Here is a 16306-nt window from a genome sequence, read left to right as displayed (position 1 = left end):
AGCCATTTTCCTTCTTAGCATCACCTAGAAGATGCATAAAATTATATATAATTTTCAATGTCAAACCTCATACAATGAAAAATCAAAGCATTATTCTTTGCAATATTCCCTAAAGGCTTTTTTCTTTGCATCGTGAAGAAGATAAGTGCCATTAATTTTGATAGAGAGCTTTGCAAATTAAGAGACAGTGACAATTTTCTTGATGTATACTTGCCAATATATAAAAAATGTTATTTTTATAATTTCTCTACTGGGATTCAGAAACTAACTCAGTGTAATGACTGGGTACAGACTGGATATCAAGGATTTGATTGCCAGAAATCTTCATTGCACCCACACATCATCAAACATAGAACATCCGTATACTTATAAACAATTAAAATCTAAAAAGTGAAGAAACTCTATTATTTCACATTCAAGTGAGAGTCAAAAACACAAAATGCATGCCCTTGCATGCATACAATTATAAAGCAAAACTAAATTCAATAAATGTGACATCAAATTACACAAACAAAAAACATGTTGAGGAGGGAAAGTTACATTAAAAATAAAATTATAGTTTACATATGGTTATAACTTAGAAGATTCAAACACAGAGCACATAAATTATATAGTGCTGCATCAGCTTTTGTAAAATTTATAGAACGTATGCATTTTCAGTCACACAACATATATTTTTGCACCAGTTTCCACAAAATGGATGACATGGTGCAGCATGTATGTGCCATCTTGAAGCCATCAGATACTTCAGTACATGTGTGAACTTCTATATAAAGGGGGGAACATATACCTAGCATGTACATAATTCTGTTTATTGGAGCCATTCATTTACTAGATGCGTATTCCCAAAACATAAAGTTGCTGCATGCCTTTAAGTATCTGATGGCCTCTAGATAGCACATACATTCAGCAACATGTCACCCACAATGCAGAAACTGGTAAGATAATATACACTGCGTGACTGATAATGTACATATTTCTAGCAAATAAATTAATCGAGGTGTGCATATCTGCCAACATTTACAAGCATATAACACTTTACATATTCTGTTCAAATAAAAGGTACTTGCTAGCCCAGTTGAAGTTCATCCTTTCACCAGTTAACAATTATCCTCACAGCTTTATTTAAAACATAAATTTAAAGTCTATGTAAAGATTTCTATCTAAATACCATGCAGCATGCAGAGCAAAGTCATTAAGATCAGGACATGCAAAGTAAACTTCAGGCACGCATACTACAAGTCCACACTCAGCTCAACACAAAACCACATCAAATTCATACATTAACTGCAAAGCAGTGGCAGTGGGCCGACTCACCATTCATGAGTGCTGAGTCATCCCCCGAAGGTTTTCCTTTGCAACCACCAACATTCTCTTTGGCTCGGCTGAGATCAATCGAATGAATCGAATGTCTAGAAGCTTAAGAAGCCCGCCACCTGTCTGTATCTTGAAACAATCTGCTGAGTTTCAAATAAGTGCAAAACACACACAGAAAGCTGACAGTCACAAGTATCTAAACTATACACAGCTATACTACATGTGTGCACCATGTTTTAAAACTAAACTGTCCATAAACAATCACTTTTTGTTTCTAATTCATATGGCTGGAAGAAAATCCAATAATTCTGATTAAAGCCATACTACTGGACTATGATTTTCATGTGTGTTTAAAAAATACATAAGAAATTATGTCATAACAAGGCAAAAGAATGAGGTAGAAGCACACAATAAACATGTTTATAGTCCAAGGGTGAGAACATTCATCACTTATTTCTCACAGTTTAGTCTTTTAGTGGATAAAACAAAATCGGTTCTGCAATTGTATGATTTGCTATCCACAGTACCACATAGTATCACTGTAACCAAATATTATTTTAAAAAATGAAATATTTGAGGATCTCACAGCAGTGGTTATGGAGAGTTCTATCATCTGGGATATAGGTCAAAATAAAATGATTCCTTAACACATTATAATTTGTGGGTAAAAACAAAGATAAATTTTCCCTTGTGCTTAATTATGCACTATGCAACCAAGATATATGAGTGGATGGAGTTATTGGTCAATGCATTGTTAACTTTGGCACTGAAATGAGGTTAGTGGTCAGCTCTATGCTCCAACCACTTTACCTCCACAGAAAGAGGCCATGATACCCACTAGGCAGTAGGCTGAGGAAATCTGAGGGCCAGTCTGAATACTCTCAGGAAGAGAAATATCTTTTGTACCTACTGGGAATTGAACCAAAATTCCTTGGTCGTCCAGAAAATTTGCAGCAGAGCTGTTAAATTCATAATTTTCAAAATTAAACAAATTTTTTAATTCAAGTTACTATATCTTCATTTCAATTTACATAAGTTCTTAACAGATTCCATATATCTTTTTGTCCAAAGCTGGACATGTTCAGCTTTAAAAATATGCACAACATTCTATCTGAACATACCTTTCAATAAGCTCTACACACATCTATTCTACACAAAAGTTAAAACAGATGTTATTAACAGTTGGAGAGTTAACACAGTGGGCTAGCAAGCACCTACCTGGATGGATGCTATCTCCGAACTCAGGGATCCATATTCAGCCAGAAGGAATAACTATACAGCAAGAACTTTTACAAAGTATTGTTAAAGAGTCTGTTGCATGAGGAAGGACATAAATCTTGGATGAAACCTATTAAAAATTAAGACAAAATTATGCTCTTGAAGCGTGTGACATTCCCAAACTCCAACATGTTTTCTGTTAAGTGGGCAGTTTTATATACAAACATTTGTACATCAACAGCAATGTCCTTCAGCTCTGACTTTTCTTAAATGTGACTAGTATACAGCATGTAAATCATAATCTTTTAAGTGCTCCTCCAAAATAAAGAAGTTCAAATTGGAATTAAATTAAAGAACAGCATAAAGGCATACACCAAACCTGAGTACACACACAATTCCGAAATGCGTTCTCCATGATTTTGCATAGAGCACTAAATGTCATTTTCAGTTAACTGCAAATTATAACCTATAAAACATATCACATTGCACAATCTGTGTTTCAAACAAATTACTGTCTTTGATGATTAATATTTGAGAAGGTTAATAAGGCTCAATTTTGGCTTCATAAAATATAGAGATAATTGATAAAAAGGTAAAAAAAGGGTAAAGTTGTCCCTGTGCTTAACTAATTAAGCACTACGCCAGGAAGGGGTATGGGGGACTGGATGTATAGATCCACATTTTTTTGACCTCGGCACTAGCCGGAGGTGAGTGGTCAGCTTCACACTCCTGCCACTTTACCCCCCGGGGAAAGAGCCCCCAGTACCGATTGTATAGGAGGTTGGGTGGACCCCAGAGCCAGTCTGGACAACTTTGAGAAGAGAAAATTCTTGACCCCACCAGGACTCAAACTCCGACACCTTGGTCATCCAGCTCATAGCCAGTCACTATACCGACAGAGCTATCCCAGGTCTTAATACTGGATTGATATGAAACTAAATTACAATGTTGGACTTTTGGTTCTTATAATGGCGACTACATACAGTAAAGTCTTATGGGTTGTAACACCATGTAGTTTGGGAAAATGTTGCACACGACATGGCATTATAATCCAGAAGACCATACTGTTCAAAATTACACTGACCCGAGACTTTAGTACACATCATAATATGAAATTTTAGCAAAATACAATTATGACTTCTCCATTATCCATTAATTCTGTGCAATGATGCATAAAAATGGGACATTTTAGTGCATTGTTTGAAGAATAATATACTATTAAATGTGAAGGAGTACACATGGTTTCCACAGTTATGAAATTAAAAGCCATTCAACCATGAGAATTGGGAAGCTGTTAGCTAAAAATTAGTATGAAATATTTTTATGTGTGTGTCCTTTTTTTCTGATTACTGAAACAAGTTATTCGTTAAACTTTAGTCAGGAGGTGACATTCCAAATGTCACAAAATATCACAAAAATCTATCAAAAGATTCAATATTAAGAAAACATTTGTATGCATACATCAGATCACACAAAATCAGTAGTTGTAGTCTAAGGTTTGGTGTTGGGCCTTTGCAGGATGTAAGTAATATAACCTGATTCTTTTAAGAAAATGACGATGAGAACTTACTCCCCCTCAAAAAAATCTTTAAGAAGTAAAGGTCTTGAAGAACAGGTTATTCATTTACATACTCTATATTTATGTGCATGAAATCTGCCTTGGTAACTTGCGCCAGTGATGACCAATACAGTACTATTCTATTGCTACTTATGCAGCACTTTTTCATTGATATGAATTTCACTCAATACACAACACAGTTCATAATTATGATTGTTTTGGTAACTTTAAGTGATGCTGCTAAATTATAGACAGAAAGTATTACAACAAATAAAAAAGTGAAACTAGATAAAATTCTTGTAGTAAAACAAAAATTCTAGACAATTTAGACAAATAATGATTCAGTAAGATCATTAATGCCGTCTAGTGTGATTGATAAATGTTGTTTTTTTTAATCTTTAATATTAAAAGAACAACATTTATCAATCACACTGGATGGCGTTAATAATCTTTTATACTATTACCAGTGTGATAGACCAGGATGAACCAAGTCAAAAGATTCAGTAAAATCATTACAGCAACACATCTGTTGGGTGAAGTGTCTGACATATTGCACAAGTTACCTTACATGTGATACTGATGCAATATGGATGTCCTACATCTTATTTGCCATTACTTGTGCAATTTTTAACAAAATTTCGATTTGGTTGATTGTTTGTCTGTTACTGGTTTAAAACAACCCAGCACCATCAGTGATCTGGTAATATATGAAACTCACATTTGCAGAAGACACGAACTTGCAGCACAATAAGTTACATCTAAAGCTATGTTACCATGATTCTCAACCATCACTGGAGTATAGATATTGATGTTAAAAATGTTAGCTTATGAAAGCATTTCATAATTCTCCATTTCTTAGGCTGTCACTTATTTGACCTGTATATTTTCATGTTACTTTGTCTCCTCAGACAACTGATGAGTATTAGCACTGGCTAACAATGATATACAAGTGACCCGATTTCTAAAACTATTAGTTTTGTTTAAAACATTCTGAATGATCCACAAAAGAATTTAACAGTTGCTAATGAAGCACCAGGAGATATTTCCCAGTCTCTGGAATGAGATCAGGTTTGCTGGCCATGTTATTGTTATTGTTATTATTGGAGGGGGTGGGTTTCCCCATGCACTGCAACTATTTGTTTTCTGGCCATAACTTTGTCTACATCAAAAGAGTCACCACAGTATTTAAAACAGTTCACAGTTTTTATTATACTTTTCTTAACCTTAATATACAAATACTGTTCTATTTGTGCATAGCATGGTAAAAGATATGTTTTTTCACAAATAACCATTGACACAAACAACAAAACAACCTGGAGGGAAAGTATTCATATTCAAAGGGACAAAACCAAACATGGCATTCATTCACAGATCAAGTGTTACAGATCTGAATCTGTTTGCAGTCTATTTAACAGCTATGTCAGTCTTAGAAGAATCAGACAATGAAGAAGATACTAATGGAAGAGTTTTATCCAGAATTCTATAGACCATGATTATGTTCAGCTTATCATAATGTATCAACTGATTAAAGAAAAACAAATGTTTCCAGGGTCAGAAATTATAGGATGGTCAAATAATTACAACAGAAAAAGGGGTGAAAATACAGGTCTTCAGTGCATTGTCTCAATATTCAGATCTGATTTCCTCTATTCTCTGGAACTTTTGACACACCTAGAACTAAATCTGATATAAATTCCTTAATATATATTCAGATGTATCTATTTTATTTTGTGGTTTGTTTTACATCAGTACACAGACTACGTGGAATTTGATGGTGGGATGTTCACTGAATTGGAAAAGGATTTGGAAAGAAGTAGACATGGCTTGATTAATATCCTGGCATGTGCCTGGAGGGGCTGAGGAAAACCATGAAACCTTCAGTCAGTAGAGCTGGAGCCTCAGCCAAGATTCAAACTGAGTGTCTTTTGAATGCATGTCTACAGCATTACTGCTACATGAACACACTTCATCCACTCATCTGCTGAAATTCATACAGCAGGACTATGAACAAAATGCTGAATAAATTCCTCATGTCAGACAAAACTGAACTTTCAGGAGAGAGAAATTTATGTTGTTACTTGAGATAGAAAGAGATGACATGTCAGTGCAGTAATGGAAACAGTTAATGCAAAGTTCATCACCTGCACAAATTTTAATAATGACATAATAAGCATTCAGTATAAGTTGGAGTTTTAAGGGAGTCGCTGTCGAAGGCAGTCTAGTATTCGTAGAGATATAGTGGAAACAGTAATTGTGATACTGCAAGTGATAGCAATTGTATTCCTGACTCTAAGTAAGTGTGGGTGAATGAGTTCAATAAATAATCGTTGAATCCGAAGGCGACATAAATATATTTGTCGCGCTGCATACCCAACACGTGACAATATATACAGCAGGAAAACAATAAAAAACCTCAGTCATGATAGTTGACATCCAGTATGAAAGTTCATCCTAGGCTGACCAAAATAAGAAGTGCTACAAACTTCATCACAACAATTGATTCTGTTAATGATGTTCAGAAAAATAACATCTGCTTATTCTGTAGGCTGTCGAATATTAAAGTATGTTGTACAGATAGTTATTATTGTGTTTCAAAGAATTAATAACTATCATAATTATGACACAATTTTCTCTGGACAATGTCTGGATGTGAAATTTCAGAGGCTGGGTCCATTTTCAGGTATAAGTTGAGGGTATGTAATCACTATATAAGTAACAGCCTTATCTAACTGGCCCTTTAGAGCACCCTCTCCCTTGCAAATGAATATGTGTCAGAGACAGCTCTGAGATGTTCTATTTTCATTCAGATAATGGCAATGTCTAAGAAAATTTTCCCATAAAGATAAACCACTGTCACAAATCTTTCAGAATCCAAGGAAAATACACAGTTTGAATATTGGACAATGCATGCAGACCATGTTTATAACTATGATACCATGTACAGTATATGACTTTGCATTAAATTTGAATTAAAACAGCCTCTCAAACTTGTATGTCGTTCAGTGAGGATTTCATAATTTTACCTAGTGGCCTGTATCACATAATCATATGAAGAAAATCCTGCAGTGTCTTAACTAGACGTTTCCTGGTAATGGATTTTAACACTGCCTATTCCTCTGTTTCCAGGCTCAAGTCCTCTCTGAATGTCAGCCCCCTTCCAACTACCACCCCAGTGCTTGAACGGACTACCGCCGAGGTTAGCGGCCATCTCACACCAACCTCCTACTCTTCTCTTCACAGCCTGACTTTCAATTCAGCTCTGAACCTCATCCCACTTATAACCCCTCAGCACAGACCACGCAGAAAATGCAGCTCTTCCACTGTTGTCCCAATCATCTCCATGGGAACATGCCTGTCTGCAAATGTTGTTTTGTTGCCTGTTTTTAGGTCACTGCCCAGTAAAGGCTTTACACTCCACAATATTGAAAACATTGTGGAAGCAATTTTGAATCAATTCAATGCACTTCCAATTCTGGCAACCCATCTGTCTATGACAGATCTTCACGTTATATTTCAATCCCTTCCTCAATTATTGTAATAATTAACTTATAACTAACTAAATTTGTGCAACAAAATTCTTTTGAAGAGCTAATAGTCACCAATGTGATCAGAAAATTAGCTGCCTTTTATGGGACCTGGAAATTCATTACCTTGTTCATAAGAGCCTACACAATTAATTTCAACTGAGATAATTATTTATAGAAACTAAAACTGTAATGAATTCATTTTGACCTAATGCAGGGGGGGGGGGGAATAAATACCATTCCCACCTTCCGCATTAATATTACATACATTCCTGGAAATTAAAAAGAGAAACTGTAATTGTTGCAGGCCTGTTCAAAATATTTACTGTGTACACTGATGTGAAAGCCATATGGGTGATACTGTCTGACGTTCAAAATGGCCACAGGGCAGTACTTCTGCATATTTTGTGGTGTTTAACAGACTTGTATTAATACAAGCTTCTTTCATTCATGGAATAAGACAATTATTTCCATGTTATGAACTAAGACTGTTATGAATTACAACATTTGAATGCAAGAAAGTTACCTCCTTTCAGAAAAAGTGAGGGAATATTATACAGTTCATTCAGTCAACTGCATAGGATTTGTATAATTCTCCTAAGACATAGAACTAAGCCATAAATTTCACCTTCAGGAAACAAAGGTGAACAACAATAGGTACAAATCTTGTCCCAACACAATACAACAGTTAAAAGTTAATCAATGGGAACCAATACCTATATCTTACATCACAATTAAGTCTATTATAACCTCATTTAAGCCATGGAATATTTCAGGAACATTGGAAAATCGACGTAAGTCATAACTCTACAAAGTCCAATATCCTTCCATCTAGTTAACACTGTTTATCATTCTCTCGCTAGTAATAAATCTCACATACATGCACGTGCACACACACATAATCATCCCATCACTGATGCAATTGTAAAGCAAAGGGCTTATCAATAATGTACAGCTATTTACTGCATACTGCAAATAATTTCAGTTACTGCACACTCACTCCTACATTCACACATCATGATACTGGTCTAGCACAACCGAGAGTATCCACCTAATGCTGTGATAAATATGCCATGCTCTAACAGATTAACAGTAATACTGATTGTAAGATTGGTACATGTTGGCTCATACACTGCAGTACATACTGTATATGGTTTGTATTTAAGTGTCTTTCAGTCTCTCATGTTCTCATCTCTTTTTTTTTTTGGCAAAGCAGTTGTATAATTGCACTTGAGATATATCATGTCATACACATGTAACACACTATTTCATGATGTAGTCATATCCAATTAACAGTGCCACATGCACCGAAGAGAAAGTCCTAGGTATCTGTAACATTCATTTTACATACAATCAATTTATGGATAATAATAACACATGGATATATATACATATGCTGCTTAATACAAAAATTAAGTTGACTTTTCATTATTATGATATGGTAAAAAGTCGGTCCATTGGTTAACAGCATTTTATCCTGTGATAAGAAGCAAATACATGCTAGCGTATTCTACAAATAAATACAATAACAGAAGCTACTAAACAATTTAACTTTCATTCACACCTTAAATGTCACAACACTAGAGAAATCAACCTCCAACTGTAGAATATCAACTGCAGCTGCACAATTTGAATTCTCTCTAATATAAAAGAAGAAATAACTGCATGTTACTATTCATTATTCCAAACAATATTTCTGGAAACCTTGGATCCCTTCCTCAGTTTTAGGCTTTGGCGTAAAAACGTTAATCGAGCTCTCTGACAGACATCAAGGATTATGTACAGCCTTCCGACTACAGTCGACCTGAATAAACTGGCTACTGATTGGTGACAATTATCCTTTTCTTCTGTTGCATAAATTACTGCAGTCTGATTACAGCTCCATTTTTTTCGCTTAGTGGGGGGTGGAGGCCAACTGGGTCCACTCGGCACGGCGGCCACAGATTGGTCTATTGTTGCCCCGGGTGATTATGATGATGAAGAATTTGGTGGTATGAAGATTGACAGGGGAAGCCTTAGTAACAGGAGAAAACCCGCCCCGCACCACTTTGTCCACCACAAATCCCACTTGATCAGACCCGGGATCGAACCCAAGCCGCCATGGTGGGAAGCCAGCGACTAACCGCTTGAGCCATGGCGCGGCCATTACAGTTCTATGCTAGTACATCCCACAAGCACTCTATCATAGATTGAATGATGGTTTACTTAAAAAAAATTCTTGTGGTTCAGTGTTCCCAAACATTAATCCAACAATTAGTGATATCGACCAAAATTCTCCTGGTCCATCAAAGTGAAAACCAAGAAACTGAAAAAGCTTTTCAATTAATAAACAATTTTACACTTACTTACTAATTTATTTGTACAGTTTATAGCTTACGTCCACCTATCAAAGCATTTTAATTAGTGACAGATTTTGCAATTCCGTTCAATGTAAAAGAAAGGAAAACAAAATCCTTATTATGCAATACCTGCATCATTACTTTGTGGCCTCTGCCAACCTGGAGGCATACAATACATAGGGTGCTGCTGTTTGCAAAATATTTCCTAGTCCAAAAGTCCAGTAACATATGTCTGCTGGGTTACATCGACCCTAAATGAAAGGGGCAAAAGCTATTTTCAGTCTGGATAGTGGGAATAATAATGAGTCTGAAGGCATTCCTTTTCAAGACTCTTTAACATGAATTCAGAGCGTATAAGAAAAAAGGCTTCCTGAAGTAGAGGGCACCATAAGTTGTTGAGAACCCAGAGTAATGTCAAGTTAAAGAATGTGCCAAGTCATTCTTCAACTCTAGTCAACCCTAATATACAATGCTCCTGTCATTTTTGAGGTAAGAATGTGAAAGAGCTAACATTTATTACACTGGCAGTTTGAACCGAAAACAAAAATACTGTCTGCCTTTACAACACGTGTACAGGATGCTTCTCAAATTGTTCTGTTTAATGATGTCTGAGTAATGACTTCATTAAATCAGGGAATATGCAGAAAATTTAAAATGAGAATTTGATTGCAGCATTTTCAGTTAACAAATGCAGAATGTAGTACTAAACTTAATGATCAATTTTTGTAAGCTAAGACTGATCTAAGACTCTAACTATATATTCTATATTAGCTGAGTATTTTGAGTCACATTTCCTGCGACAGAAGATGCATTTACCTATCATTACAGAAATTTATAATGCCAAATTTAAGGATAAGCATACAAATTATTTTGGCATCTAGTGAACTTCTGCAGGGTATGAAAACCCAGACACTGATAAAGACTTCCTTAAATTGTGGAGACCTTGGTATTATAGAATCATATAATTGTTACAGAAAATTAAACGAGACATATAGCTGCTTGACTTGTTAATATCAATTGGTTCTCTGTCTTCTCAATATCTCCTTTTCATACATGCAAGGCTCCAGAAATAAGAAACTGCTCTTTATAAACGATGATCACTTCAGATTCACTCCTGATATGTCTGGATATGACTGCACCATAATCTGATGGACGTACAGCAATTAGAATATCAACTAATATTATTTCTTTCAAAGAAATATCATTTATAATCCATGTACTGCCATTAGGAATGCTGTCTGCTCTCTTTGTGCAAATAATTGGCACTAGTCATGAACACACAAGTACACAATGGAGCTGATAAAGTTGCAGGCTCTATCATGATTTGGGTGTCTTACAGAAATTACTTGATATCTGAGTTTAAAAAAGTACTGTAAGGCATCCATAAGAATGTGGATTGCAACTGCTGGCAAAAAATACAGTAATTAAGACACTGGTTCAACATTGTCCATTAATGTTAATAAAAAGCTCATCTTCTTTGTCTTGAGCAAGTAATAAAACCCAGTTAAATACTTTCAGGATCATCACTTTCTCCTTTTAATTGCTCATGCCCGATATTATTACTCTTAAACCTCAATTTAAGTCTGTGTGTTCTGTAACTTGCAGACAAAATAAAACATGGCAGTGCTGGAGTAAATATAAATTCACTGTTTGGGGGCAATAGCTGCAAAGCATAACTTATGTCCATAGCACTGTACACAGTATTGCACTGATCTGCACTTTAAGAGTGCTTTCATGCCAATAATATGTTTCAATGGATTTGGCATCATAATCACTCTGCCTGATACCTGTCTTTCATGAAGACAAGACTGACTATAAACTTTTACGTATTTCTGGCATTACTGAACTCTGTGAAGGAATGATATTGTACCATGATAAGTGAATCAGAATTAATTAACAATCAGTCCTGCTTGAGTCCTTCAAACATTAGCACTGTGCAGTGACATATCTTCAGTAAATATTGTGTATGCTCAGCTGCACACATCCACAATCCGTATAACCTTCCTTTATTTAGTCACTACAGTTTTGTGTGCAAAAGTAAACTACTTGTTTTGATGAGTCAGTGTGATCTTGTCTGAAAATATGAAATCTCAGAATGTAGACTGACCGTCCGTTCTGTCCAGATCCCATTGTTAAAATCAGTTCTTGATTGTTGAGAAATCACTGGGCATGGAAATATGCTGCCACTTACCATTTCAGTACACTTTGCCTGTGACAAGTTTCCGTCACATTTTGTAGCCAAGAGCAATGGGAATGGGAAGGAAGAATTTAAGAGTGAAACTAGGAATATAACAAGAAGGCACAAACCTATACACTGCTGACCCTTCTTGGAGAGGGCACGACATCCTGCAGATGCTGAGGCCATGTCATCTTCAGTAGTAGTGCGCTGCACTTCATTACGAGCATGATCTGTGTTGTCCACTTGATGAAACTCCTTCCACACTCCCCCTTTAATGGGTACCACATCATTGCGATCGGTGTCTTCTTCACCATTAGTGAGCATCTCACTTGGCTTCAGGTCCAGTCTGCTACCGGTAACTTGAACATTGCTATCATCACCTTCATGCTCATCACCTTCAGGTGCTGTTTCTGTGCCATAGAAAACTAGCTTCCAATCTGTCAGGGTTCCTGCAGAAACAAATACACAAAAAATATTAGTACCCTATCACTACTGTTCTAATAGTCAAAGCATAGAAATTAAGCTCAATTGGAGTCATTAAGTCAGTGCATGGTGTAGAAAACAAATCAAGTATTGTATTCAATGCATCAATACTGAGTACGAATTTAAGTTATTTGTGGCATCATTCACATGCCCCATAGTTATGATTCAGCTCTGGGACACTTAATTGCAATCAACGGTTAACCTGACTTCACCAATTCATATACACATTAAAGCCCTGTATGCTGCTAAGGTACAGTGTACTACATTTCTATGAGCCCTATGATAACCAGAACTGAGGTACCTTAATTTCAGAATATGGACATCCACTGTTAAAGTAAGTGATGCCGATGTATGTGTGAATACAAACAAGAATAAAAGATATTTATTTAGGTTTACTGCTTTGCATTTACAATAGAATTCCGGTTATAGTTCTTGAGGAGAAAGATGGACACTAAATGGAATGGACTCTGCTCAGTGATCAGACAAGCTGATACTGAATAAAGCTCTAACATGTTTGTTTCCATCACTGGGAATATACCAAGCTATGTCACTTGTGGATCGGTGACCACCTCACTCTCCTTTTGGCCATTTCCAAGCCATGATTACTGGCTCTTCTGGAGCTACAAACAGCTACAGTGACCAGTCTGTCACTTATCACACAGTCCTTGATGATGGATACAGAAAAAACAGTGACGTGGCCAAATGCCCAATAAGAATACAGGTTCTGCATGTTTCAAAGCTATGAGCACCCTTGAACACATCTGTACCCCCATTTACAGGCATAGAGCAAAGCCATTCTGGATGGAAACACCTCTGTGAAATCTGGAACTACAATTTTTTCAAGAAATTTAACTTAATTTTGCCCCAGACTAGACTCCTCAAACTAACAAATGCCAAAATATATGACATATGGTTTGGTAACCTGTGATAAAATATATACTTTAAAGTGTGTTGAAATCATCCATATACTTCTGGCCATCAATACTGACTCATGATACAAACAGTTGTTAAGTCTGAATAAAACAAACAAACAACTACATTTCCTGAAAAATGCAGATGAATGAAGTGAATTTTCCTTTCACCATACCAAACATAATAACAGTGATCTATTACAAACGTTCCTCTAAAATTTATTATTTAAGTTGACTGTATTTCGAATGTGAAATGCATGTTATGTGGTTTCTCAAATGGATCTATTTGTAATATGTAATATATTCACTTTGAGAACTTGTTTTGTTATGATTTTTACAATATCTCCACAGGTTATGTATTTCTTTCATAGGCTTGATCTGGCCTATATGACCATTAACAGTGAAGTCCACGAAGGTATTCAATTTTATTTATTCTACCACATCTGTAATATTCAACCTTTACATTCATTATAGATACAGAAAAACCTGTTTGCGGAATGGGTAATAAATACTATACATTCACTGCTGGCATCTATTTTCCAGTAAAATAATCAATCCTTCAACATGTTTACATGCAATTACGAGTATAACGGGCAATTCATTAATGTATATGTCAGCTGCAACATACATACTTATAAGGCAAATCTACTTCCAGTCATGTTGTCTTAGTAGTCCTCATAATTAGCCTTCCTTCCTCGGTCATGTGATGTACACACTGTAATCTTCCAAAAGTATCAACCTATATAAACATTTCTGTTATGAATTTGCCTTGAAGCAAGCTAGTTATGAGGAACAATGTCGAAGATATATATAAACTGAACAAAATTCTGCTTATGCATACTTAAACATCTATGTCAATCATGCTACAGCAAAATACCAATATATAAAATTATTACATATACAATTAAATATAAAGTGTGCACAAATGAAAACTGTAAAGAAAATAACATTACCCAAGAAATGTGAATGACACAGTTCTATAAACTTTACTTTACAAACACAAAACATTGTAATGTCTCTTAATTTGTGTCTTTTTCATTGTAGAAATTAATGAATTACACGTCTCTCATAAAATAGCTTGTATCTGAGTGCGTTGATCTCTCCCAATCTCTAACTCACATGCAACTTCTGTTTATTTCTAATATGAACTGGTTTGATGTCCTAGCTTGTCAAACTTAAATGGTGGATTGTAAGAGTGAGAATGCATTAAGCCAGTTTAGTTGTTTGCTAGATCCACTGCAGGTGGTAAAGATTAATATAAAATTATGAATGAAAGGCATGGACAAAACAGATGCATTGTAATATGCAGCAAAAAGGAATATTCAAGAATATTTACATATAACTTTCCCTGGAAATGTGAAAAATTCATTAAGTCTACTCATGTATTCATTAACGAAGTTCAAAATAAAAGCCTAAACATTCATTTCATTTTTGTCTAAATTCAAGACTCTTCTAATATCTTACTCATTACTGTTGAGGTTATAACGAACATCTACACATTCAGAACAAAACCTAAACAGAATATTAAATCTTGCCCTAAGTAGGTCATATTCTTTGATGACACTTTCTCCATTTTACTGCTTAATTTCTTAGATGAGGCCAGAATCACTTCAATGTAGAATGGACTGTACAAAGTCACTAACAGAGTAGGAGTGTACATGTTAGTTAAGCATTAGCTCAAGTTCTTTAATGCAATGCATCATCCCTTTCAGTGCATGTTCTGCGTAATTTTGACACAGGTATAATGCAGTTTCAGCTGCACCTACCTCATGTTAACATATGTTAAACCGAGAGATCAAGGCTTAAAACTTGGACAGTAAAAATGCTTGTAAAACGATTATACACACAAAAAACTTAACAACTGATAAATTACAGATACAGTCTTGTTCAGAAGAAATTGTGATTTAGGATTAAATCAAAGATTTACTGCTTGGTCATTACAAACAAAACACAAACACATTCAGCTACTCAAGCTACTTGAAGGACTTACAAACAAGAGCAAAGCAAGCAAAGGGATAGTAGGCAATATAAACAGAGAAAGTGTGAATGTGAGTACATAGAAGTAAGTATCTAAGAACCCTTGCCTTCACCCTGGTGGGGCCGTGAGTTCTCCTGAATGAGTTCCAAGTTAGGCACCAAGTTAGCAGCAGGATGGTGGAATGAGGATGAATCTATTCTGCCTTTGTTAGTAAGAGAATACAGTGGATAAACTTTTTGGATTTTAGGATACTGTTTGAATATATCTGGCACTTTAGGTGGGGGATCAGAAGGTGATTCTAATAAGATTGTTAAGTCACTGCCTGGTGTTGTGGTGGTGGAGGGAGCTGTAAATGTGGTTGTGGTAGTTAATGTTGTTGTGGGTGGAATGACTGAACTGGTGGGTGGTCTGGATGATAATGAAAGAGGGTGACCTGGGAGGGAGATATTGGTATATAATGCAGAGGAGAGAGTAGTGATCATGGTGTTGGCAGTGGTTGCACCCGGTCTCTTGGAAATGGCAGCAGGAGATACAGTAGTTGTGCTCTTCAGTCGATGTCTAAGAATGGCTGGAGAAGTTGGATGCAGGACCTTAAAAACAGACTTATGGGCAGGAGTGGTTGTTGTAATGAGTGTCCTTGGGGGTGTCAACTTTCCTGTCTTGGTACTGTTTTTTGGGGAATTTTTGTAGTGTTTCACAGGAGACATAACGTAGGGTGGGGGGACAAGCACCAGAGATGGGCGGGCAGGTTTTGATTGTGATGAAATTCCAGTTTTGGTAACACGCAGAGGAGGAATAG

At 35.9% G+C, this 16306-nt stretch overlaps 1 protein-coding gene across 2 annotated transcripts in view; it reads right to left on the bottom strand.

Moving 5' to 3' along the window:
* Positions 1-16306, bottom strand: part of LOC111873058 (furin-like protease 1) — a 605196-nt gene that overhangs the window by 11393 nt on the left and 577497 nt on the right. For both annotated transcript variants that reach the window (XM_023867440.2, XM_023867438.2), the window contains one exon: positions 12264-12584. In XM_023867440.2, coding sequence (XP_023723208.1) covers positions 12264-12584 — 321 coding nt within the window. The remainder of the gene's footprint in view (positions 1-12263; positions 12585-16306) is intronic.

The sequence above is a fragment of the Cryptotermes secundus genome, unplaced genomic scaffold (assembly GCF_002891405.2).
Source record: "Cryptotermes secundus unplaced genomic scaffold, Csec_1.0 scaffold4, whole genome shotgun sequence".
NCBI classification, from domain to species: Eukaryota; Metazoa; Arthropoda; class Insecta; order Blattodea; family Kalotermitidae; genus Cryptotermes; species Cryptotermes secundus.
Note: the sequence above shows the minus strand (reverse complement) of the source record. Positions and strands in the feature narration are given on the sequence as shown.